General features: G+C 44.2%; 1 protein-coding gene across 2 annotated transcripts in view; it reads right to left on the reverse strand.

Moving 5' to 3' along the window:
- PDS5B (PDS5 cohesin associated factor B) overlaps positions 1–26,898 on the reverse strand; it is an 813,886-nt gene that overhangs the window by 661,287 nt on the left and 125,701 nt on the right. For both annotated transcript variants that reach the window (XM_069205557.1, XM_069205556.1), the window contains exon 7: positions 15,939–16,019. In XM_069205557.1, coding sequence (XP_069061658.1) covers positions 15,939–16,019 — 81 coding nt within the window. The remainder of the gene's footprint in view (positions 1–15,938; positions 16,020–26,898) is intronic.

Here is a 26,898-nt window from a genome sequence, read left to right on the forward strand (position 1 = left end):
CTACTGTTGTGCGCGGCCCTGTAACAGCACACAGGTAGCTTGGCGCAATGGGAACTCTGCAGGTATAGGTATTCACCTGGGAAAGACCATAGTGAGGAAAAGGCACATTATTAGGGAAAAGTCAGTGTGCTTTACTGTTTAAACAATAGTGACACTCCATTATACACCTAGGGAGGGAACTGCATTATAGTGTAGTTTCCCATCTCCTTGGCCTTGAGAGACCACTGACATTTTGACTAAAGTATAACCTAAGCAGGAAAATTAAATTTGCTTCTTACAAAATGATAAATGTACATCTTGTGGGTCATTCAGTTTTCATATTCCCCTGGCTCAGATCAGGAACAGGTCCCAGGTCTGTTGTCACCCTACTGTGTAAAGTAATTACATTCTCTCCAGCAACAGGAGCACCGAAATGTGAAGAAAATGTGTTTTTGGCCAAATTTTGAGGTCTGCAAAGGATTCTGGTTAACAGAACCTGGTGAGAGTCCCACAAGTCACCCCATCTTGGATTCCCCTAAACTAGGGGTCTAGTTTTAAAAAATGCACAGGTTTGGTAGGTTTCCCTAGGTGCCGGCTGAGCTAGAGGCCAAAATCCACAGCTAGGCACTTTGCAAAAAACAGCTCTGTTTTCTTGGGGAAAATGTGATGTGTCCAAGTTGTGTTTTGGGGCATTTCCTGTCGTGGACACTAGACCTACCCACACAAGTGTGGTACCATTTTTATCGGGAGACTTGGGGGAACACACAATAGCAGAACAAGTGTTATTGGCCCTTGTCCTTCTCTACATTTTGTCCTTTGAAATGTGAGACAGTGTGTAAAAAAGACATCTATATAAGAAATGCCCTGTAATTCACATGCTAGTGTGGGGACCCAGGAATTCTGAGATGTGCAAATAACCACTGCTTCTCAACACCTTATCTTATGCCCAGTTTGGAAATACAAAGGTTTCCTTGATACCTATTTTTTTTACTTTTTATGTTTCATGAAATCAATTGCTGTATACCTGGTATACAATAAAAACCCATTGCAGGGGGCAGCCCCTTTATTGGCTGTGGGTACCAAGGGTTCTTAATGACCCTACATGCCCTATATATCCCCGTAACCAGAAGACTCCAGCAGACGTAACAGTATATTGCTTTCAAATATCTGGCATAGCTGGAAAACATTATAGAAGAAAACGTGGAGAGAAATGGCTCTTTTTTCACACCTCAATTTCAATATATTTTTATTTTAGCCGTTACTTTCTGTAGGAAAACCTTGAAGGGTCTACACAAATGACCCCTTGCTGAATTCAGAATTGTGTCTACTTTTCAGAAATGTTTAGCTGGCCTGGATCCAGCATTATTTTCACACCAATTTCTGTCACTAACTGGAAGGAGGCTGAAAGCACAAACAAATTGTAAAAATGGGGCATGTCCCACTAAAACGCCAAAATTGTGTTGAAAAATGTGTTTTTCTGATTCAAGTCTGCCTGTTCCTAAAAGATGGTGATTTTAGCACTGCAAACCCTTTATTGATGCCATTTTTAGGGAAACAACCACAAGCGTTCTTCAGCAGTCTTTTTTTACCTTGTTTTTTTTTGGTTTTTTAAACAAAATTCACAGTATTTTGGCTAATTTCTTGGTCTCCTTTAGGGGAACCCACAAACTCTGTGTACCGCTAGAATCCTTAGGATGTTGAAAAAAAGGACGTACATTTGGCGTGGGTAGCTTATGTGGACAAAATGTTATGAGGGCCTAAGCGCAAACTTGCCCAAATAGCCAGAAAACAGGCCTGCCACCTGAGGGGGAAAAGGCCTGGCAGCGAAGGGGTTAAGTGGATCAATGTTTTTGGGTTGACAGTAATATACTAAAATTTTCCATTTAGCACTGCCTAGTTGTAGGTCCATACATTCTGATGGAAGCTGTGGAAACCCACATTCTATGATTTCAGGAGCCAAATCGTCAGGTTGAGCATTCTGGGATTGGGATGCCTGATTTGACCTTTGTTTTGAGTCAACAAGTCTGGTCTATTTGGAAGCTTGTGATGTGGTACTACTGACAGAGCCAATAGTGTTGTGTACCAGTGTTGACGTCCCTACATGGGTGCTCTGAGTATCATAGTGAGGGAGGCGTGACATATCTTGTTGATAGGAAAGTTAAGTAAGAGAGAGGGAAAAGCGTAAGCAAATATCCCCTTACCAATTGATCCATAGAGCACTGCCCTTAGATCGAGGGTGTGGGTACCTGGACGCAAAGTTTAGGCATTTTGGGCTTTCGCTTGATTAGAAAAGGTCAAGTCTGGTGTTCCCCACATGTGAAAGTACTGTTCAATCACCTGTGGATGAATCTCCCATTTGTGTATGTGTTGCTGCATCCTGCTAGTTGGGTGTGTATTCCTGGGTTATACCCTGCCAATAGTTGAATGAGATTGTGAATTGCCCATTTCCAAATTGGCTGTGCCAGAAGGGACAATTGGGATGAGTGTGTTCCCCCCTGTTTCTGCAGATAATACATTGTTGTCATGTTGTCTGTCCTTATTAACTCTGTCTTGTGTGTGATCTGTGGCTGGAATGCTTTGAGTGCTAGGAACACTGCTAGCAATGGCAAGTGGTTTATGTGGTACATCTGCTGTACTGAGTCCCATTCTCCCTGTATGGTAAGATTGCTGAGATGGGCTCCCCAACCAGTCACTGATGCATCTGTGGTGATTATGGTCTGTGGCACAGGGTCCTGAAATGGCCACATTTTTTGATATGTTGGTATGATTCCACCATTGCAGACAGTTGCAAGTCTGGCGGTCCAACAACACTAGATGGTGAAGTTGACCATGTGCCTGAGACCACTGTTGTGAGAGAAACTGATGTAGGGGTCTCATGTTTAGACATTCATTAGGTACTATTGCTATGCAGGATGCCATCATTCCTCATAGTTTCATGATAAATCTTGCTGTGTAAGTTTGATTGTATTGTAGATGTTATATGAGATTATGGAATGCTTGAATTCTCTGTGGGTTTGGGTATGCTAATGCTGACTAAGTGTTCAGAATTGCTCCTAGATATGGTTGTATTTGCGCTGGTTTAAGATGAGATTTTTGGTAATTGATTGTAAACCCTAGACCGTGTAGGGTGTTGATTGTGTATTGTGTGTGCTGTTGATAGGTTTGAATGGTGTTGGATTTTATGAGCCAGCCGTCCAAATAGGGGAAGACATGTATATGTTGCCTTCTGAAGTATGCAGCAACTACTTCAAAGTTTTTGATGAATAGCCTTAGTGCTATTGAAATTCCAAACGGTAGGGGTTTGAACTGGTAATGCTTGCCTGCTATCACAAATCTTAGATATTTACGGTGTGCTGGATATATGGGGACGTGGAAGTAAGCATCTTTCAGATCTAATCTAGTACTGTTTTTGTAGTAGGGGAATGACATTCTGAAGAGTGACGAAATGGAAGTGGTCTGAGAGGATGTACTGATTGAGAGGTCTGAGATCCAGAATTGGTCTGAGAGTACCATCCTTTTTGGGCATAAGGAAGTATAGAGAATATAATCCTTTTCCCTGTTGAGATGCAGGTACCACTTCTATTGCGCCTTTGAGTAGAAGTGATTGTACTTCTTGTTTTAAAGAAAATGAGATGCTCACGATTTAGTTTGTGTAAAGAAGGTGGGATGTTTGGTGGAGTGGAAGTGAGTTCTAGACAGGAACCATAATTGACCGAACCCACTGATCTGTAGTGATGCTTTGCCATTATGGATAGAAATGTACCAGTCATCCCCCACAGGAGATGTGTGCTCTGTGAGGATGGTGAGAAAGTCACGGTTTGCTTGATTGGGAGGAACCTCTAGATGTGGAGGGTTTACCTCTTCCTCTACTGTTGGATCCTCTTTGGGGGGCCCCTCAATGATCCTCTACTGTAGGATTGTGAGGTTTGTTTTTGATGGGTGGTTGTTGTTTCCATACCCGATGGTTTGAAACCCCCTCTAAATTGTGGTTTACGAAAATTAACCCTGGTGGGTGTGGTATACAAAGTCCCCATGGCCTTGGCTGTTTCTAAATCTTTAAGATTGTCTATTAGTGTATCTACCTCGGGGCCAAAATAAACGTTGCTTATCAAAGGGCATATTTAAAACTGCCTGTTGTATCTCAGGTTTGAAACCTGAACATTTTAACCAGCCATGTCTCCTGATAAGCACACTGGTTTCTAACTGATCTGGCTGCTGTATCAGCCACATCCATAGCAGATTTAATAGCATTGTTGGATATTGCTTTCCCTTCATTAACTATTTGCTCTTCCCTTTTTTGGTGTTCTAGTGGAAGATAATGTAACAGCTCCTCCATTTTGTCCCAGTGTGCGCTGTCGTAGCCAGCCAAAAGAGCTTGTGAACTGGCTATTCTCCAGTGATTTGCAGCTTGTGAGGCCACCCTTTTTCCAGCTGCATCAAGTTTCCTGCTTTCTTTAGCTGGTGGAGAGGCATCTCCTGTGGACTGACCGTTAACCCTTTTTCTAGCTACACCAACTACAATGGAATCAGGAGGTAGTTGAGCTCTTATAAACACAGGGTCTGAGAGTGCTGTTTTATATTTCTTGTCCATTCTAGGAGTAATAATCCTAGCTTTAACAGGCTCTTGAAAAATAACAGAAGCATGTCCGAGCAAGCCTGGTAGCATAGGAAGACATTCATATTTGCCTATGAATTGATGCCAATGTGTCAAGTAAAAAATCCTGCTCTATATGATCAGTGTGCATTTGCACATTATGGTAGGCTGCAGCTCTAGCCACTACTTGATTGTATGCTGTAGTGTTCTCAGGTGGTGAGGGTCTGGCAGGATATAACTGAGGGTCATTTGGTGGAATGGGATCGGAGTCATATTTATCCCATGGGTCTGTGCCCTGTTGGTCATCACTAAGATAATCAATTTGTGGTGAGACTTAGGATGTATGTGGGTGATGGTGGTAGAGGTGGTGGAAGAACAGGAGAATGTGGTGGTGAGATCTGTTTCTGCTTTGAAGCCTCTCCCTGTTTTTGCTTGAAGACCTTCTTTGATGGAGGTACATCTTTTGAAGTGTCTTTAAAAGTTTGTTTCTTTTTAAATGACATTGGAGGGGAGGCAATTATTCTTCCTGTGTCCTTCTGAATAAGCATCTTTCTTTGTTTGGCATCCATCACCTCTAAGATGGGTTGAATGTTTGTTGATTTCAGAGTAGTAGTAGTTTCTTTACTACCCATGGCTTAAGACTCCGAAAGTTTATCTTTTGGTTGAACCAAAAATGTCGGCTCCGAAGAGGATGTAATCCTTTTTGGCTCCGAGGATACTGTCGATTTTTTCGGCTCCGAACATGTGCTTTAGGATTTTCGCCTCGATTCTGAGACGGTTATTGAAGTCTGTTTGGTCGAAGCAGAGTGCACCTTAGTCTTAAATCTCGGTGCCGAACCCGAAGGTTGGTCATCCGGACTTTCTTTTTGAATCCGACAATGACCCGAAGGCAGTGGAGGATTGACGACTAGTGCTGGAGTCTTTTTAGTCATTTCTGTGTGGTGTGATGGGGCAGTTGTACTAGCGTACTGCGCTGCAAGCTTGTTAAGTGGCTGTCGTCATCTGAATGGACTTCAGAATTGGAGTCATGAATGGAAAAGGCTGCCCCTTGTCGAACTTCTTCTTGGGCATGTTCTTCACCGAAGATGTCCGGTGTGTCTTCTGTTGATTTCAATGCCATCTCGAGACGACAAGCTCATCGGTCCCGAAGAGTCTTTTTAGATCAAAAAGAGCTACAGCCATCGCAATTGTCCTACTGATGATCTGGAGATAGACAAAGATAGCACACAGAATGTTTATCGGTGTATGGGAATTTAGTGTGACAGAGAACAGAATCGAAACGGAGTTTGTTTCATCAGACTCGCATTAAAGTTCCCTTAAAGGGTGTTGCACTTGCAAGGGAGAGAAATTCGACCTTGACGGTCTAAACAGATCGAGTATAGATAGGAACACGATCGAAAACAATACCGACAATAATATAGAAAGAGTATGAAAATGTCACTTACCCAGTGTACATCTGTTCGTGGCATCAGTCGCAGTAGATTCGCATGTTTTGCAATAGCTCGCCATCTGGTGTTGGGCCGGAGCGTTACAAGTTGTTTTTCTTCGAAGAAGTCTTTCGAGTCACGGGACCGAGTGACTCCTCCTTTTGTCTCCATTGCGCATGGGCGTCGACTCCATCTTCGATTGTTTTTCCCCGCAGAGGGTGAGGTAGGAGTTGAATTGTAGTAATAGTGCCCATGCAATGGAGTGACTAAGTATGCACCTATTTAAGGTTGAGATGATACATATATAAATAGTTGAAGGTAACTTCCAAACTGCTACAGGCTCCCGGGGAGGCGGGTGGGCACATGCGAATCTACTGCGACTGATGCCACGAACAGATGTACACTGGGTAAGTGACATTTTCAGTTCGATGGCATCTGTCGCTGTAGATACGCATGTTTTGCATAGACTAGTAAGCAGTTATCTCCCCAAAAGCGGTGGATCAGCCTGTAGGAGTGGAAGTAGTGTGAAATAATGTTCTTAATACGGCTTGACCTACTGTGGCTTGTTGTGCGGATAACACGTCTACACAGTAGTGCTTGGTGAATGTGTGAGGCGTGGACCATGTGGCTGCCTTACATATTTCTTGCATTGGGATGTTTCCTAGAAAGGCCATGGTAGCACCTTTCTTTCTGGTTGAGTGTGCCCTTGGTGTAATGGGCAGCTGTCGTTTAGCTTTAAGGTAGCAGATTTGGATGCATTTAACTATCCATCTGGCTATACCTTGTTTTGATATTGGGTTTCCTGCATGAGGTTTTTGAAATGCAATAAATAGTTGTTTAGTCTTTCTGATGTTTTTTGTTCTGTCAATGTAATACATCAATGCTCTTTTGACATCTAATGTATGTAGTGCCCTTTCAGCTACGGTATCTGGCTGTGGAAAGAACATTGGAAGTTCCACTGTTTGATTTAGATGGAACGGTGAAATAACCTTTGGCAAAAATGTAGGATTGGTCCTTAGGACGACCTTATTCTTGTGTAGTTGTATAAAAGGTTCCTGTATTGTAAACGCCTGAATCTCGCTTACTCTTCTTAGGGAAGTAATGGCGATGAGAAATGCCACCTTCCAGGTTAGGAACTGTATTTCGCAGGAGTGCATGGGTTCAAAAGGTGGACCCATAAGTCTAGTTAGGACAACATTTAGGTTCCATGAAGGAACAGGTGGTGTTCTTGGTGGTATAATTCTCCTAAGGCCCTCCATGAATGCTTTAATGACTGGTATCTTATATAGGGAAGTTGAATAGGTAGTCTGCAGGTATGCAGATATTGCTGCAAGGTGTATTTTAATGGAAGAGAAAGCCAGGTTAGATTTTTGTAAGTGAAGCAAGTAACCCACTACATGTTCTGGAGTTGAGTGTAATGGTTGTATTTGATTAATATGGCAGTAGCAAACAAACCTCTTCCATTTACTTGCATAGCAGTGCCTGGTGGATGGCCTTCTGGCTTGTTTTAGGACTTCCATACATTCTTGGGTAAGTTGTAAGTGCCCGAATTCTAGGATTTCAGGAGCCAGATTGCTAAATTCAGTGATGCTGGATCTGGGTGTCTGATCTTTTGGTTGTGCTGTGTCAACAGATCTGGCCTGTTGGGCAATTTGATGCAGGGTACTACTGATAGGTCTAGCAGCGTTGTGTACCAGGGTTGCCTTGCCCAAGTTGGTGCTATTAATATGAGTTTGAGTTTGTTTTGACTGAGTTTGTTTACCAGGTAAGGAAGGAGAGGGAGAGGAGGAAAAGCGTAAGCAAATGTCCCTGACCAGTTCATCCATAGGGCATTGCCTTGGGACTGTTTGAGTGGGTATCTGGATGCAAAGTTTTGGCATTTTGCGTTCTCCTTTGTCGCAAACAAGTCTATCTGAGGCGTTCCCCAGAGTTTGAAATAAGTGTTCAGAATTTGGGGGTGAATTTCCCATTCGTGGACCTGTTGGTGATCTCGAGAGAGATTGTCTGCGAGTTGATTCTGGATCCCTGGTATAAATTGTGCTATTAGGCGAATTTGGTTGTGAATTGCCCAACGCCAAATCTTTTGTGCTAGCAGGCTTAACTGCGTGGAGTGCGTCCCCCCTTGCTTGTTTAGATAATACATTGTTGTCATGTTGTCTGTTTTGACGAGAATGTATTTGTGAACTATTATTGGTTGGAAAGCTTTTAGTGCTTGAAAAACTGCTAGAAGTTCTAGGTGATTTATATGCAGTTTTGTTTGATGTACGTTCCATTGTCTTTGTATGCTGTGTTGATCGAGGTGTGCTCCCCACCCTGTCATGGAAGCATCTGTTGTTATTACGTATTGTGGCACTGGGTCTTGGAAAGGCCGCCCTTTGTTTACATTTATGTTGTCCCACCACAGAAGCGAGAGGTAAGTTTGGCGGTCTATTAACACCAGATCTAGAAGGTGACCCTGTGCTTGTGACCATTGTGATGCTAGGCACTGTTGTAAGGGCCTCATGTGCAGTCTTGCGTTTGGGACAATGGCTATGCATGAAGACATCATGCCTAGGAGTTGTAGTACCATCTTTGCTTGTATCCTTTGTGTTGGATACATGCGTTGTATGATGGTGTTGAAATTTTGAATTCTTTGGGGACTTGGAGTGGCTACTCCTTTTGATGTGTCTATTATGGCTCCCAGGTATTGTTGTACCTTGCGCGGCAGAATTTTGGATTTTGTGAAATTGACGGTGAACCCTAGTTTGAAGAGGGTTTGTATGATATGATTTGTGTGATTTGAGCACTCTATTAACGAATGGGCCTTGATTAGCCAGTCGTCTAGATATGGGAACACATGTATTTGCTGCCTTCTTATGTGTGCAGCGACTACCGCTAGACATTTGGTAAAGACTCTTGGTGCGGTTGTTAATCCGAAAGGCAGTACCATGAATTGGTAATGTATTCCCTTGAATACAAACCTTAGGTATTTCCTGTGCGATGGGTGTATTGGTATATGGAAATAAGCATCCTTGAGGTCTAAAGTTGCCATGTAGCCGTGTAGTTTTAGCAATGGCAATACTTCTTGTAGTGTGACCATGTGAAAGTGGTCTGATTTGATGAAAGTGTTCACTACTCTGAGGTCTAGGATTGGTCTCAGCGTTTTGTCCTTCTTTGGTATCAGAAAGTACAGTGAGTAAACTCCTGTGTTTATTTGTGTGTTTGGCACTAATTCGATTGCATTCTTTTGCAATAGTGCCTGCACTTCTATCTCCAGGAGATTGGAATGGTGTGTTGTCAAATTTTGTGCTTTTGGTGGTATGTTTGGAGGGAATTGTAGAAATTCTATGCAATAACCATGTTGGATAATTGCTAGAACCCAAGTGTCTGTAGTGATTTCCTCCCATGCTTTGTAATAATGACTTATTCTTCCCCCCACTGGTGTTGTGTGGAGGGGGTGAGTGACATGTGAGTCACTGTTTAGTAGTAGGGGTTTTGGGGCTCTGAAATCTTCCTCTATTCCTAGGGAATTGCCCTCCTCTATATTGTCCCCGAAAACCTCCTCTATACTGTCCCTGGTAACTGGACAGTGTTGCTTGTGAGGTGCTGGCTTGTGTGCTCTGACCCCGAAACCCCCCTCGAAAGGGTGTTTTACGGAATGTGCTGTAATTGCCTCTACTCTGCGGGGAGTAGAGTGCGCCCATGGCTTTGGCAGTGTCCGTATCTTTTTTGAGTTTCTCAATCGCTGTGTCCACTTCTGGACCGAACAGTTCTTTTTCGTTAAAAGGCATATTGAGAACTGCTTGTTGAATCTCTGGTTTAAATCCAGACGTTCGGAGCCATGCATGCCTTCTGATAGTTACAGATGTATTAATTGTCCGTGCAGCTGTATCTGCAGCGTCCATGGAGGAGCGGATCTGGTTGTTGGAAATGGTCTGTCCCTCCTCAACCACTTGTTTTGCCCTATTTTGTAAGTCCTTGGGCAGATGTTCAATGAGATGTTGCATCTCGTCCCAGTGGGCTCTGTCATAGCGCGCAAGTAGTGCCTGGGAGTTCGCGATGCGCCACTGGTTTGCAGCTTGTGCTGCGACTCTCTTACCAGCTGCATCGAACTTGCGGCTTTCTTTATCTGGGGGTGGTGCATCTCCAGATGTGTGGGAGTTGGCCCTTTTCCTAGCTGCTCCTACAACGACAGAGTCTGGTGGCAGCTGTGTAGTGATGAAAACCGGGTCTGTAGGAGGCGCCTTATACTTTTTTTCCACCCTTGGTGTGATAGCCCTACTTTTGACCGGCTCCTTAAAGATTTCTTTTGCGTGCCGGAGCATACCAGGGAGCATAGGCAGGCTTTGGTATGAGCTGTGGGTGGAGGAGAGTGTGTTGAATAAAAAATCATCCTCGACCTGTTCTGAGTGGAGGCTTACGTTGTGAAATTGTGCTGCTCTAGCCACCACTTGAGAATACGCGGTGCTGTCCTCTGGTGGAGATGGCTTTGTAGGGTATGCCTCCGGACTGTTATCTGACACTGGGGCGTCGTATAGGTCCCATGCGTCTTGATCTTGGTCACCCTGGCTTATGGTGGTGTGAGCTGGGGAGTGTGATGGAGTTTGTGCTGGTGAGACGTTAATCACGGGCGGAGGAGAGGGTGGTGGGGTAACTCTTTTCACCACTTTTGGTTGTGGTGTCTGTTCAGTTTGGAACTCCAACCTTCTCTTTCTTCTAATGGGGGGAAGGGTGCTTATTTTTCCTGTCCCCTGCTGTATGAAAATACGCTTTTGCGTATGGTCCACATCAGTTGATTGTAGCTCCTCCTCAAACCTATGCTTTTGCATTTGGGAGGTTAGCGAGTGCTCTTCTGTATAAGAGCCTGAAGCTGGGTCGCTTGCAGTTTTTTTCGGCACCGAAACACTGTCTGCGTGTTTTTTCGGCTCCGAGGTGACTTTTTTCTTTTTCGGGGCCGAAACCTCTCGGCGTCGATCTTCTTCGGTGCCGCTGTCTCGGCGTCGAGCCGTGTCCACACCGGCATCTCGGTGTCGAGGCTTGTCTCCAGCACTTTCTCGGTCCCGAGAAGGCTGCGTGCCGGTGTCTCGACCGGAGTCGGACGATCTCGGCACTGTTTGGGCCTTTTTCGGTGCCGACGGTCAGTCACCGAATTTATGGGTGGAGCCATGGCCTGATGGCAGTGGCGTCCCCTGGGCCTTGTAAATCTTCCTCTGTGTGGTTTTCGACGTCTTACTCACGGTTTGTGTATCGTCGAATCCTTCGGAGTCCGATTCTTGGATCGAGAAGGTACCTTCCTCTTCTTGTTCCTCGAACTCTCGGTGGGCTGTCGGCGCGGACGCCATCTGAAGTCTTCTGGCTCGACGGTCTCGGAGTGTTTTTCGGGACCGGAACGCACGACAGGCCTCGCAGGTGTCTTCACTGTGCTCAGGTGACAGGCACAGGTTACAGACCAAGTGTTGGTCTGTATAGGGGTATTTATTGTGGCATTTGGGGCAGAAACGGAACGGGGTCCGTTCCATCGGCGTTCTTCAGCACGCGGTCGGGCCGACCAGGCCCCGACGGGGGATCGAAAAACTACCCCGAAGGGCACCGGAGCTCTTCGATCTTCGATGCGGTGTTGAATCTAACTACGCCGATCCCGAACGCAACAATACCGACGAAAATCTTCCGAAATTAGCTATCTTTCCGTTCCGAAACTCGGAGCGACAGGAACACGTCCGAACCCGATGGCGGAAAAAAAACAATCGAAGATGGAGTCGACGCCCATGCGCAATGGAGACAAAAGGAGGAGTCACTCGGTCCCGTGACTCGAAAGACTTCTTCGAAGAAAAACAACTTGTAACACTCCGGCCCAACACCAGATGGCGAGCTATTGCAAAACATGCGTATCTACAGCGACAGATGCCATCGAACGGATAAATTTTGAATTACCGAATCGAGATATACCCGATTGAGAGCAAACACATCAGAACCAGACAGCAGAAAGAGAAAAATGTAACAAAGGACTTGATGCCCATACTCACTATCACCGAGAGGAGGAGTCACTATCTTGTGACTCGAAAAAAGCTTTTTCGAAGAAAAACAACTTGTAACAATCCGAGCCCAACACTAGATGGTGATTTATGCACAGCATGTGTATCTGCAGCTACAGATGCCATCGAAGACATATACATATTTTTACAATATGTTGAACTACAACAACTACAGGCTTCCGGGGCGGAGAAAGGGCACATGTAAAACTACAGTACTACATGCCACGAACAGATGTCTACTGGGTAACATTTTCCATTCGATCGCATGTGTAGTTGTAGACACATGCTTTGCATGGACTGTAAAGCAGCCCCATCCAAATTAACAGTGGATAGACTGAAGGAGTTGGAGTAGCTAGAACAAGTGTCCTAAGGACTGCTTGACCAACATTTGCCTGTTGACGAGCTAGAGCATCTACACAATAGTGTTTAGTAAATGTGCATAGTGTAGCCCAAGTGGCAGCTTTACAAATATTGGCTATTGCAATGTTCCCGAAAAAGGCCATAAAAGCACCTTTTTTCCCGGTAGTGTGTGCTTTAGGAGTGGTTGGTAGTTGTCTTTTAACTTTAAAATAACAAGTTTGAAAACACTTGACTATCCATGTAGCTAATCCAGTCTTTGAAATTGGATGACCTTTGTAAGGCATTGAAAAAGCTACAAAAAGTTGTTTTGATTTTCTAAAACGTTTTGTCCTGTCAATGTAATACATAAGAACTCTTATAACATCCAGTATATGGAGAGCTCTTCCGGCGAACGAGTCTGGCTCTGGGAAAAAGACAAGCAACTCCACAAATTGATTAATGTGGAGTGGTGAAACTACTTTAGGTATGAATTTAGGGTTTGACCTAAAAACTAATTTATCTTTATGTACTTGGAAAAAATGGTTCCTCAAAGCGAAAGCTTGTATTTCACTTACTATTCTTAGTGAAGTTATAGCTACAAAAAAAGTAACATTCCATGAAAGAAATTGCAAAGAGCAGGAATGCATGGGTCCAAATGGTGGACCCATAAGTCTAGTAAGTAAGAAGGTAAGGTTCCATACCGGAGGAACTCTAAGTGGAACATCTCTTAAGCCCTTCTATAAATGCCTTAGTAACAGGAATTCTAAAGAAATAAATATGTTGTCCGTTTTGGAAGTAAGCAGCTATCGCTGCTAAGTGAAGTTAAATATAAGTTTGCTTTTTGTAAATGTAGCAAGTAACACACAATGTCTTGTGAGGCTTAAATGGATCAACATTTTTAGGTTGACAGTATATCAAAAAACGTTTCCTTTTAGCAGCATAACACTGTCTAGTTGTAGGTCTGGGTGCTTCTTTAAAAACGTCAATACATTTAGAAGGAAGCTGTAAATACCCAAACTCTGACGTCAGGAGACATATCTCAAGATTGAGTGTTCTGGGGGTTTCTGGATTTGACTTCTCTTTTGAGTCAAAAGGTTTGGTCTGTTGGGAAGTTTGTGATGTGGAACCACAGACAGATCCAGCAGATATTGTGTACCAAGGCTGACATGCCCATGTGGGGGCTACAAGAATCTTGGTGAGTGATTTTTGTTTCAATTTGCGTACTAGAAATGGAATGAGTGGGAGAGGCGGAGAAGCGTAAGCAAATATCCATGACCAATTAATACATAGAGCATTGCCCTTTGACTGAGGGTGTGGGTATCTGGATGAAAAGTTTTCGCATTTAGAGTTTTCCACAGTGGCGAAGAGATCTATTTCTAGTGTCCTTCATAGGTGAAAGTATTGGTGAAGTACTTGTGGGTGGAATTTCCCATTCATGGACTTGTTGCTGCTTCCTACTTAATAGGTCTGCTAACTGATTGTCCACTCATGGGAAATATTCTGCCAGTAATTGAATGTGATTGTGAATCACCCACTTCCAAATTGTCTGAGGTAGAAAGGACAATTGAGATGAGGGTCTCCCAAACTCCCCACTCCATCCCGGGTTTTGCAGGTAATACATTGTAACATTGTCTGTACGGACCAACACCACTTGTGTGAGATCTGTGTAAGGATTGCCTTGATTGCTAAAAAGACTGCTAGCAACTCCAAATAATTGATGTGATAAGTCTGTTGAATGGGATTCCATTTCCCTTGTATGATCAAGTTGTTAGAATGAGCTCTCCAACCGATCTGTGATGCATCTGTTGTTCAGGGTCCAGAAAGGGCCGCTCTTTTCAAAGATTGGTGGGATTCCACCATTGCAGACAGCGGGTAGTATGGCGGTCCAATAACACTAAATCCTGAAGATGGCCCTGTGACAGACCACTGACAAGAAAGGCACTGCTGCAGTGGACCCATGTGCAGTCTTGCCTGGGGAGCAATGGTAAAGTAAAAGTTCATCATCCCCAACAGTTGCAAAACTAGAGTTACTGTGTAAGTGCAATTCTCCTGTAACTGAGAGAGGAGATTTTGAAAAGCTTAAATCCTTACTCGGTTTGGATATGCTAATGCTGACTGAGTGTTCAAAATTTCTCCCGGATAAGGCTGTATTTGTGAGGGTTGAAGATGAGATTTGACAGTTTATTGTGAATCTCAAATTGTGTAGAAGATTAACTGTGTGCTGCCGAGTGTGTTGCTGGCGTGTTTGAATTGTATTGGCTTTTATGAGCCAATCGTCCAGGTATGGGAAAACGCGTATGTGTTGTCTTCTGAGAAATGTGGCTACTACCGCCAAGCATTTTGTGAATACTCTTGGTGCTGTTGCCACCCTGAATGATAATTGATATGCTTTCCCACAATGACAAATCTTAGATGTTTGTGGTATGCTGGATGTATGGAAATAAGCATCTTTGAGATCTAATGCTGTCATGTAATCTCCTTGCTGTAATAGAAGGATAACTGTAGGAAGCTGGCTCTGTATATATGATTCTGATTCGCAAAGCCCGACCTGAAGCGGGCCAGCAGTGTCGGCGTGGCCCCAGGCCCTCCAGAGACAAAGCCCAACTTGAGTGCATCTCACTCTGGGCTTAATGACGGCATCTGCTGTCAGTTTCTGCAGACCTCCTTGTAACTGCAAGTGACCCAAAGACAAAGATCTCACACCCCAGGACACCTTTGCACCAGTCTGCTCTGGACCGAGGAGAAGAGAACCAAGGGTGTCCTCAGGTCTCCCAGCCTCATGAGACCTGAGCCCAATTGTAGGCTTGGTCGAACTGGACCCACAGCCTACACCTGCAGACCGTTTCTGTGGGCTCCCCTGCAACCGCAAGAAACTCCAGCACCGAACCCAATGCCAGAAGACACCAGTGCCCTTAAACTCCACAGCCCGAGAAGAAGTGGACCAACGGTGTCCGCAGGTGCCATGGTCTTAAATTCTGGAACAAGCCATCTTCTAGCTGGACCACTGCAGCAAAGAGCAGTGGCCATCCAAATGGTCAAAGCTTCCTCCTTACTAAAAAAAAATCCAACAAAAATGCTGGATATCGGAGATCATCTTCTAATAAAATAAATGGGACTTTACCACGTGGTTGGAAATGAACTAAGTGGCAATCAAATAAAGCTTGCTCAATAGATAGCGTAACTTCCACCCCAGAATGAAAATCTGATAAGAATTTACTACCTGCCACAATATTCACCGGGACAGTTCTCAATATTACCGTGGCATTTCCTGTATGGCACAGTATCTGCAGGGACACTGATTTATGATGTCAACTTTTCTTGAAGTGCAGTACTGTGACAGGCATTTCCTTTCTCTTCAGACTACATTTCTTTCCTAACACCAGCCATCGGAAAAAAGATAAATGTAAAATAGACAGCAGCAAGGTATAATTCAGGGAGAAAAGCACAGTAACACAGATCTAGCACTGCAGTGGATAATGGGTCCACGGAGAAAGATTTCTTAACTGTTATTTCTAAACAAGATCTCAATGCATCTCAAACGGAGATGTGCACCCTTTATTAACAAATGTATGCAAAATTCTGACTTACATTAGTGATGTATGGTTCAATGGACTGGGCGGTTCTCTTCAACAAAGCCTTTGCCAGGTCATAAGCTTGTTTATTCAAGTTCTGAAAAATGAAGAGCCTTGATTTTCAAACATGCCTTGATTATATCTCAAACTGATGCAATCGATTACCAACTCTACCAACAACTTCCACTTTTTGGCGCATAACAGAAAACCAAATCGAAAATGAGAGACATTATACATAAAGACTTACTGGAATGGGCAGTCGTAGATGACCAACATTTGAAACTTGTGAGGCAAGATCATAAGGTGGAAAAGGACCTAGCGGACTAGGGTGATCAATAAGATTAACGAAAAACAAGACAATGGGACTCTCGGGGAGCCCACAGGGGAAAGGGTGGATAATGAGGATTAAGTTGTAAAAACAATGTCACAGAAAACTTTCTGCAGCGCAAACGTGCATGACAACACTGGTCTTTATATCTTTGATGTCTTGTACCCACGTGCACTACTGGTTGCTACAACATTGTTTATGTGTTTGACTTTGTAAAGCTAAAAAAAAAAATGTTTTTAAATTGAAAGAATTAAAAAAAAAGAGGTATGATTCGATAACTGCTCAGGATATATGCACCCCATATATAAAAAAGTCAAACAGCAAGTTGTTTTCCTACAGTGAACGTTAACTATTAACAGCTCAAGCCAATAACCAAGATAGCATTCCACCAGAAGTCATCTTAACAGTTCCAGATCAGAAGATTAAAAAAAAAATTATGTTCCTACTGAGTAAATGAAAAGGGTTGTGCACAAGAGACAAGAAATATTATCTTCACAGCGGAAGAGCCTACGCCACAAATTCCGAAATCCAAGACTATTGCAAGCTAAATGAACTTGAAGGCTTCTCATGACAAACACCTGGAACCTGTGCATTAATCAGCCAGTTGTCCAAACCGGTGTAGAGATGTATCTACGCATGCCTCATGTCAAAATCTGTGACATCCAGTTCCAAAATGCTTTTTCCAAAAGACGATGTTACAGTAGCGCATACACTAATCAGGGGATAGCAGAATTTCTGTAATGAAGGTAAGTAAGCCAGGACAAATAGCAGAATAGAAGTCCTTCACAACCGCATCACTGGTATGAAGCACCATATACATCCTCCAGTATGATACAATATTATTACGATATTTTTAGCTTAGTATATCATCCTGCACTCCCTCTCTGCAATTGGTTGGTAATGTACCAGTTACTACCTTCGGTAACAATATATCTGGTAGAGACATATTCTAGTTGCAGATTCCTTACCTTAGAATTTTCCCTAGGCGTCACACTGGAACCGGAATATTTTTTCTTCAAGCAATACCATTGCGTGTCGGTAGGTGGCGTCGGTCGACTCAGCGAGTGTCGTTAGCTTTGTAGTGTCCGGAGTAGTACACAGACACCATCTCAGTCACGTCAATTTCTTTTCACGACTTTCCACGCCAAAGCGCAGAGCCATGAAGAACACTGAAATTGGTGCGCCACAGCTAAGGCCCTGAATGGGGAAGTCCTGTCGCTAGAAATCAGTTTGAAAGCAGGGAGGATGAGTGGCTCAGTCACTAACATTATGCGGGGACAGTCCCTCGACGCACCAAAAACCTCATAAAAAGTCAGTAAAAAAAAAGAGACCAAAGGTAGCTTTCTCTGGATCAAAGAGTGGCGCGGAAAGAAAAGAACTGGCGTCACTGTGCTGAGGCGGCTTCTCTGTACTACTCCCTGACATCATCACAGCGACTACAACGCCAACGACGCCCGCAGAGTCGAAGGACGTCACCTACCGACGCGCAAGGGTACTGCTCGAAGAAAAGAAATCTCCGGATCCAGTCTGACGTCTGGGGAAAAATTCTAAGGTAAGGAATCTGCAACTAGAAGTCTCTATCAGATCTTACTTTACAACTGCAGGCTTCAACCAAATTTCACATACCTTACTGCACAAATGAAAGCTGCCCCTGCCCCCAAGACATGCATCCAGGGATTAATACTTGAAGAAAGCACGCAGAGGGGCCCATGTGGCAGGCCAATAAATATCTGCAATGGAAAGCTGTCCTTGGAAAGCCGCATGTGCCTCCTTTATGCTGCTGTCTTGAGGATAGCCAGATGAACCTCAGATCCTTTTACGTTGTAAAACATCTTCATGCAGAAATTTATCCACAGTGCTTTTAGAAGCTTTGTTGCTTGGAGACAAACAGATGCTTATACATACTGTCCTTTTGCGAGAAAAAAATCAAAGCTACACAGAAATCTAGAATGTGCAATGTTTCTTCAGCTTATGAAATGTGGTCTAGACTTCCCATGCCACCGGACTATTTTGAAGGGCACATTAGGTGCCTTCCTTGCATAATCCGGTTTGCACTAATCCAGGGACCGTTGGTGACTGCTTTGGCGCGAAACACACTAAGGAAAGGGGAGTGACCACTTCACTGTCCATCTCCACCCTTATGGTGCTGCCCAGAGCTCCACCAGGGGGCCACTTGGTTCAGCTGTCTTGGAACCAAGATGGGCAGAGGCCTCTGAGAGCATCTGACTGGGTAGGCCAGGCAGTTGACGTCAGTGACCACTTCTGATAGGTGGTCACCCCAGAGAGTGACCAAACCCTCTTTTGGGGCTGTTTAGGGACTCCCTTGTGGGTGGGGGTCCCCAGATTAGTTTCACAAGACTCTGCCAGGAGTCTCTACAACAACATCTTCTGCTCCTGACCTCCGGAACCAATGCTGGGCTACACAGGAACAAGCCAAGATTGAACCACCTGAGAAAACTTCTCTTTGCAACATTGTTTCTATGGCTCCTGCTAGCCAAGGCTGTGCATACTTTGGGGTCTATAAGACTTCGACTGCATCAAAAAGCAAGAAGGAATCTCCCTTGGAGTGAAGGAGTCTCTCCTCTGCATCCGCAGGCACCTAAGGAAACGACGTCTGGCTGATGGGATCTTCTGTCCGTTGGATCTGCAAAGATTGTACAACACAAGTGGTGGCAGACAGTGAGCCCTTGTCTCTGCCACTGGGACAGAACCACTGTGCACCGCAGCTGTTGCATCAACCAAGGCTTGCTGACTCCTGCTCCAAGGGATCTTCAGGCTCCAAGTAGCCCGGCCCCTGCGAGGACAGTATCATCTCTGAAGCTCCAGCAACGTGCGACTCCTCTTCAGGTGTGCTGACTGGGCCTCACTGCGACTTACTGTGCCTGCTACCAGTGGGTTTGCTTGTGGGGGCTCTGACTGCTTCTTCTGGCTCTCCTGCAACCTGTGGGTCAGCCTGGACTCCAAAGGTCAAGTCCCCAAGAACTTGAGGGTCCTCCAAAGGTCTGCAAAACGTGCAACAGCTCCTTTTGCATTTGCCAGTGTTGTTGGTGGTCCTCCTGAGCACTGATAAATCTTCAATCCAGCAACCGGCAAGGGACAGCTTGTCGGCGACTTTCAGGACTACTCTGCAGTTCCAGGACCCCACTGCTGGACTTCACCGACCACCAATGACCTAGATCTTCAAATACAGAAGGGTGGGCATTGCCTCTTGTCCCACTTGGACACACCTGAGAGAACTGGGCTCCTGTCCCCTTCTTTTGCAGGTCCTCCTCACCCGGGATCCACCCTCTGGGTTCCACCAGCCTGGTCCTGCTTCTGCATTTCTCCAACCGCAACGACCCCATGTTAGCCTATGGGAAGACTGGTTAACTAACGTCTCTGCACACGGTGGGAGGGGATCTTCTAGGTACTTACTTTTTAGGGTTCCACTCTCCCCTAGCCCCTATCTAACTACTCCATATGCCCTGGTGGGGTACATCCTTTTGCATTCAATTTTTTAGTATGGGGCTGTGGTGCTTCCAGTCGGGACAGCCCTTTATTGCTGGGGTCACTGACGTTAGAGGCAGTCGGAATGCTCTCTGGACTCCCACTCTCAGAAAATTGTTTGCCCTCCACCAGGTTATCTGCAGATCTAGGAACATTAGTACAATGAGTACGGCCATTGGGCACTTGCACATGATAGGGAGACTGTTGTAAAGACTGCTTTGGTGCACAGTATTGTGTGTGTTACACGAAAGGCACGCTTTGGTTCACAGGACTATTTGTGTTACACTAAAGGAAGCCGAACTAGCCCTATAGTGAACCATTGACAAAATGTGCAGGACCCTATCTTGCAACACAGAAGAGGCATTTTGAAAAACTTGTGGTATTGCATGAAGGGAGTGTGTTTGCATAACAATGTTATCAATGCTAAATTCCCAAAAGGTATTCTGCTGTGGTATTTACCATCAAATACACCACACGATAATCAAAGTTGAAGAGATGTATTTATTGGCCACAGCACAGAGAAGCTCCTCCCCCAAGTCAGGTTCTTCCCCTCCAACCTCGCCTCAACATTCTACATTCCACGTGTGATGTGTTTAAAGCTTGGAATGTCTAATGTGAATAAAAGAACATATCATCACAATATCTTCCTCCTTATATTATACAAATAATAAATACATGAAAATCTACATCTGTATCTATAGCTAATCAATCATAAAATATGCCAGAAACTATTTCGACTATGAACTGGGTTTCATAACTAAGTGAAAATTACATTGCTGTGCGAAAATTAAAATCATGAGCTGAAGGGTGACAGAGTATGTATTGCACAGTATACAAACGTACCTAAAATTACACATCACAAAATCTACTTGGCTTCCTAGTTATCTGTTTGTTTTTGGGTCTCAAGAGATTGGTATTCCAATCCTCATTTGGCTTGTTTTCAATCAACTCCTGTTGACTATCTGACACTCTCCTTCTCTCAATTTTACCAGGAAGGGGTGCATTTTTATTTGCATCCATCTCACTGACTTTCACAATCCTGTTTCTATTCCACCATTCATGACCTTTTATACGAATGGCCTTTTTTCATACCGTATCACCTTTTTCCAGGGTTCTGTATTTGTACAATCCTTTAGCAATATGTGTGGGACCTTTTACACAAACTCAATCACCTATTTTGCTCTCTGTTTTATCTTTTTTTTTTTTTTTACTTTGTGTTTGGTATCATATTCATCTTTCATTTTACTTTGATACTCCTGTCCTAAGGTTTTAAGTCTGTTAGACTTCTGTTGAAATTTCCTGATTGTAGGAAGTTGTCTCTGTATATACTATTTCAAATTAAGAAATAGTGTGCACAGAGTCCAAGGGTTCCCCTTAGAGGTAAGATAGTGGCAAAAGTATATAATTCTAATGCTCTATTTTGTGGTAGTGTGGTCGAGCAGTAGGCTTATCAGAGGGTAGGGTTAAGCATTTGTTGTACACACACAGGCAATAAATGAGGAACACACACTCAAAGACTTACTCCAGGCCAATAGGTTTTTATATTGAAAAATATATTTTCTTAGTTTATTTTAAGAACCACAGGTTCAAGATTTACATTAAACACTTTAAATGTAAAGTACTTCACTTAGATACTTTAGGAACTTTGAATGAAAACAATATCATATACAGTCTTTGTAAAAATGGTAATAAGCTATTTTCAAAGTGGACACAGTGCAATAATCAACAGTTCCTGGGGAGGTAAGTAAAGGTTAGATTAGGAGGTAAGTAAAACACTTGCAAGTCTCAGTCCTGGGGCATAGGGTGCCCACCGTTGGGGGTTCAAGGCAACCCCAAAGTTACCACACCAGCAGGTCAGGGCCGGTCAGGTGCAGAGGTCAAAGAGGTGCCCAAAACACATAGGCGCCTACGGAGAACAGGGGTGCTCCGGTTCCAGTCTGCCAGCAGGTAAGTACCTGTGTCCTCTGGGGGGCAGACCAGGGGGGTTTTGTAGAGCACTGGGAGGGGACACAAGTAAGCACACAAAACACACCCTCAGCGGCACAGGGGCGGCCGGGTGCAGTGTGCAAAGCAGACGTCCGGTTTTGTATAGGTTTCGATGGAGGGTCCTGGAGGTCACTCTAGCGGTGCAGGCAGGCACAAGGGGGGCTTCTCGGGACAGCCACCACCTGGACAAGGCAGAGGGTCGCCTGGGGGTCACCCCTGCGTCGAAGTTCGGTTCCTTCAGGTCGAGGGGGCTGCGGGTGCAGTGTTGGTTCCAGGCGTCGGGTCCCTTGTTACAGGCAGTCGCGGTCAGGGAGAGCCTCTGGTTTCTCTCTGCAGGCGTCGCTGTGGGGGTTCAGGGGGGTCATCTCTGGTTACTCATGGGCTCGCAGTCGCCGGGGAGTCCCCCCTGAGGTGTTGGTTTTCTGCAGGTCAAGCCGGGGGCATCGGGTGCAGAGTGGAGAGTCTCACGCTTCCGGCGGGAAACGTGAAGTCTTTGGAAGTTGCTTCTTTGTTGAAAAGAAGTTGCAGGTTTTGAAAAGGGCCACTGTCGGATGTGTCGCTGGAGCAGGTTTTCGAAGTTGGAGACAGGCCGGTAGGGCTGGGGCCAAATCAGTTGTCTTCCTCCCTCTCTGCAGGCTTGTAGGTCAGCAGTCCTTCCTCTTTCTTCAGGTTGCAGGAATCTAGTTTCCTAGGTTCTGGGGAGCCCCTAAATACTGAATTTAGGGGTGTGTTTAGGTCTGGGAGGGCAGTAGCCAATGGCTACTGTCCTGGAGGGTGGCTACACTTTCTCTGTGCCTCCTCCCTGTGGGGAGGGGGGCACATCCCTAATCCTAGTGGGGGAATCCTCCACTCTCAAGATGGAGGATTTCTAAAAGCAGGAGTCACCTCAGCTCAGGACACCTAGCTGGGATGCCCTGTGGTGCTGTAACAAAAGGGGTGAGCCTTTGAGGCTCACCGCCAGGTGTTACAATTCCTGCAGGGGGAGGTGAGAAGCACCTCCTCCCAGTACAGGCTTTGTTCCTAGCCACAGAGTGACAAAGGCACTATCCCCATGTGGCCAGCAACATGTCTGGTATGTGGCAGGCTGGCAGGGACTGGTCAGCCTACACTAGAAGTCGGATTGGTATTCAGGGGACATCTCTAAGATGCCCTCTGGGTGTATGTTACAATAAATTGCACACTGGCATCAGTGTGCATTTATTGTGCTGAGACGTTCGATACCAAACTTCCTAGATTTCAGTGTAGACATTATGGAACTGTGGAGTTTGTGTTTGACAAACTCCCAGACCATATACTCTTATGGCTACCCTGCACTTACAATGTCTAAGGTTTTGCTTAGACACTGTAGGGGCATAGTGCTCATGCACATATGCCCTCACCTGTAGTATAGTGCACCCTGCCTTAGGGCTGTAAGACCTGCTAGAGGGGTGACTTACCTATGCCACAGGCAGTGTGAGGTTGGCATTGCACTCTGAGGGGAGTGCCATGTCGACTTAGTCATTTTCTTCCCACCAGCACACAAGCTGTGAGGCAGTGTGTGCATGTGCTGGGTGAGGGGTCCCCAGGGTGGCATAAGACCTGCTGCAGCCCTTAGAGACCTTCCCTGGCAGCAGGGCCCTTGGTACCAGGGGTACCAGTTACAAGGGACTTATCTGAGTGCCAGGGTTGTCCCGATTGTGGAGACCAAGGTACAGTTTAGGGAAAGAACACTGGTGCTGGGGCCTGGTTAGCAGGGTCCCAGCACACTTTCAAATCATAACTTAGTATCAGCAAAGGCAAAAAGTCAGGGGGTAACCATGACAAGGAGGCATTTCCTTACACTCATCCATGCAGGACACAATAGAGGCTCAAACACGACCTCTCAATTTCAAAAGGACTCAAACCAGAAATGGCGTTGGGACTTGAATGGTGGGACCACAACATGCTTTCCATCTCTTCATTCACATCAATTTTATTTTGTATCACCCATTGTATGCACTCCACCAGTGTTCGATTCATCTCATCCACTAATCTACTGCCCTATGGATGATATAATGCTATCCATTTGTGTTGAAAAGCATTCTTCATCAAAAACGCCTACACTACCCTTGACACAAATTGCACCCCATTATCGGATACGATTTCTCCTGGACACCCCTCACTCAGGAACAATTTCTTCAAAAACTTTGACTGCATTAGTATTTGATGATTCTTCCAAAGAATTGACTTCCCAGCTTCTGTTGTGATTTTCTTCTACTAATAAAGCAAATCTTGCTCTCATCATCAACGTGCTAAATGGACCTACAAAGTCAATAGCCAGTTTAGACCATGGGCCTTCAGGTAAAACACTAGGTTATAGAGGCATGGTTTCAGTTTCCATGACCTTGTCACTGTTTGCCCATATTACACACCTCTTGACATACAAAACTATTTTCTGTGTCCATACCTGGCCACCAATAACTCGCTCTGATTTTTCTCTTAGCAATGGTTTGCTCAAAGTGTCCCTCATGACCATTAAAAATAATCTTGTCTCTCAGACCTCTGGGGGAAATAAATTTACAATTTCTCATCAACATACCATTCTTCTCAACAGACAGCTAATCCGCCACCTTACAGTAACCGTGTAACTCTGTTGGCAAGGACCTTTCCTTTGGCCACCCTTCCATAACATTTTATATATTGGAGATCATCATCTCTTAACATTTCATTGTTCCATTGATTTGCTGTAAAAGTACTTCCTTCGCATGCATCTATGGTAGCAATCAAACATTCTGCATCTTCATCGCTGCAATTCATACTTTCGTCTTCACAGTTGACTGGAGACAGAGACAAATAATCTGCTCTAATGTTCTTCCCAGCTAGTATATACTCTGTACTGAAGACATACTGTATTAACCTTGAACTTAATCTAGCTATTCTGGGAGTGTGATCTTTGATGACTGTGCCACCCAGTATATTCAGAAGTGGGTTAAGATCGGTTTTGAGAATTAATATATTACCCGAAATAAAGCCTTTGAAATGTTCTATGGCCCAACAAGTTAATAATTCCTTTTCTATCACAAAAAATACATTTTTGTTGTCTTTTAAAGATCATGAAGCAAAACCAACAGTGACTTCATCTCCTTTTCTGTGATAATGCAGCGCCCAAACTGTGGTTGCTTGCGTCAACTGTAATAATGCAATCTTTACCAGAACCAAAAGGTTCCAGTACTCCAGTATTTCCGATTTTGTTTTTGAGTGAAACTAATTTATTTTGACATGCTTCATTCCATTTGAATGGTTTCTTTTTCTTAAGAAGTCCCCTTAAATTACTGTTTTTGCTGATTTTTTTTTTTTATGAATTTGGAATACAATTCACAACATCCCCAAAAGAGATGCTACATGTTCCTTGGTTCTGGGTTTGGGGGCCATGGTAGTTGCCTCTACCAATTCAGGCTTAGGGTCAACACCTTTTTCTGAAATGACCTGCCCTTAGGCCTCTATGTTTCATTCAGAAAATTCACACTTTGACATTAGCTACTACACCAAATTTTTGCAATCTTTAATACTCTGTGCATCAATTTATCATGAGAATCTTTGTTTTCACCTGCAACCAAAATATCATCTTGAAATGTCACTACCCCTTTGATGCCTTGGAGTACATTCACCAGTGCTCTTTGAAATACCGATACAGCAGGTGCCAATCAAAAGGGCATTCTCTTGAATTGTAAAGTGCCTACTGATGAAGCAAGTGCTGTGAAATGCCTAGACGATTCCTCTGAGAAGATTTGGTGGTACGCAGAAAAGAACTCCGTTTTACTGAAGACTTTTTTTTTTTAACCTGCAAATGTAGTTTCAATATCATCAATGTGTGGTAGTGGGTGAGAATCTGCCCATATCACTTTATTCAATTTTTGCAAATCAATACAAACACTCAACTGGCGTTTTTTTTTTTTGTTTTTTTTTGTTGCTATAACCAAAGGAGATAACCATAATGATGACTCAATGGACTCGATAACAGTCTTCACACATTTTCTTGAGTATATCTGACAATTCCTTATGGACACTGAATGGTACATTCCTTAATTTGTGTTTCACGGGTCTTAAACCACTCTGAAATTTAATTTTATGTTTAAATCCTGTAATTCTCCCTAACTTATCAAACATTTCTTTATACTCTTTTGTCCATACATAGATGTGGGTCATTCGCTTCTTTATCTTAAGGTGTATCATCAGTGACTAAGAAACCTGGACTTTGCCTCAAAGTCATTCCAAACAATCCCTGGCGATACCAACTAAATAGGTTCAACCTTTACTGGATACATAAATGTTCCCAAAAATTACTCTTGCTTTGAATTTCATATTACATTTAAAAAAAACATGAGATTAATTTCCCTCCTGTCATATGTTACAGGATTTCTTCCAGGAGGAGATGTTTTCTTTCACTGGCTGACTCTGTATATACTATATCAAAATGAGTTATAGTTAGCACAGAGTCCAGGGGTTCCCCAGAGGCTTAACAGATGCTAAAGTAGATAATACTAATGCTCTCTTTTGTGGTACTGTGGTTGAGCAGTTAGGCTTACCATATGGTAGTGCAAAGCATTTGCTGTACACACACAGACAATAGAAGTAGTACACGCTCAATGACTTAACTTCAGACCAAAGGCTTTTATATGGCAAAAATATCTTTCTTAATTTATTTCTAGATCCCACCAGATTCAAGTTGCAGGTAAGTACAATAATAAATATGTATTTTACATATGAATCAATATGACTTTGGAAGCAGTAAGTTATACAGTTTAAAAATAAATGGCAATAATCTGTTTAAAAAGTTGACAGTGCAATTTTTAGAAACAATTCCTGGGGGGAAGAAAAGTTAGTTTGATTTGCAGGTAAGTACTTGACTTACAGTTCCAGTCTCCGGGCTTAGGAAGTCCACAGGTTGGGGTTCAAGTTAACCACAAACACCCACCACCAGAAACGTGGGGCTGGCCGGGTGCAGAGGTCAAAGTTGAGGCACATTTAACATGGGCTCCTATGGAGACTGGGGGCAGGCTGTTTCGGATCTGCTGGCAGGTAAGTACCTGCGTCTTCGGAGGGCAGAACTGGGGGTTTTAGAGAAGCACCGGGGGGCACAGGTAAGTACCAAACACACACACGCACCCTCAGCAGTACAGGGTCGGCCAAGTGCAGGGTTCAAACAGACCGTCGGGCT

This window comes from Pleurodeles waltl, chromosome 8, assembly GCF_031143425.1.
Source record: "Pleurodeles waltl isolate 20211129_DDA chromosome 8, aPleWal1.hap1.20221129, whole genome shotgun sequence".
NCBI lineage: Eukaryota > Metazoa > Chordata > Amphibia > Caudata > Salamandridae > Pleurodeles > Pleurodeles waltl.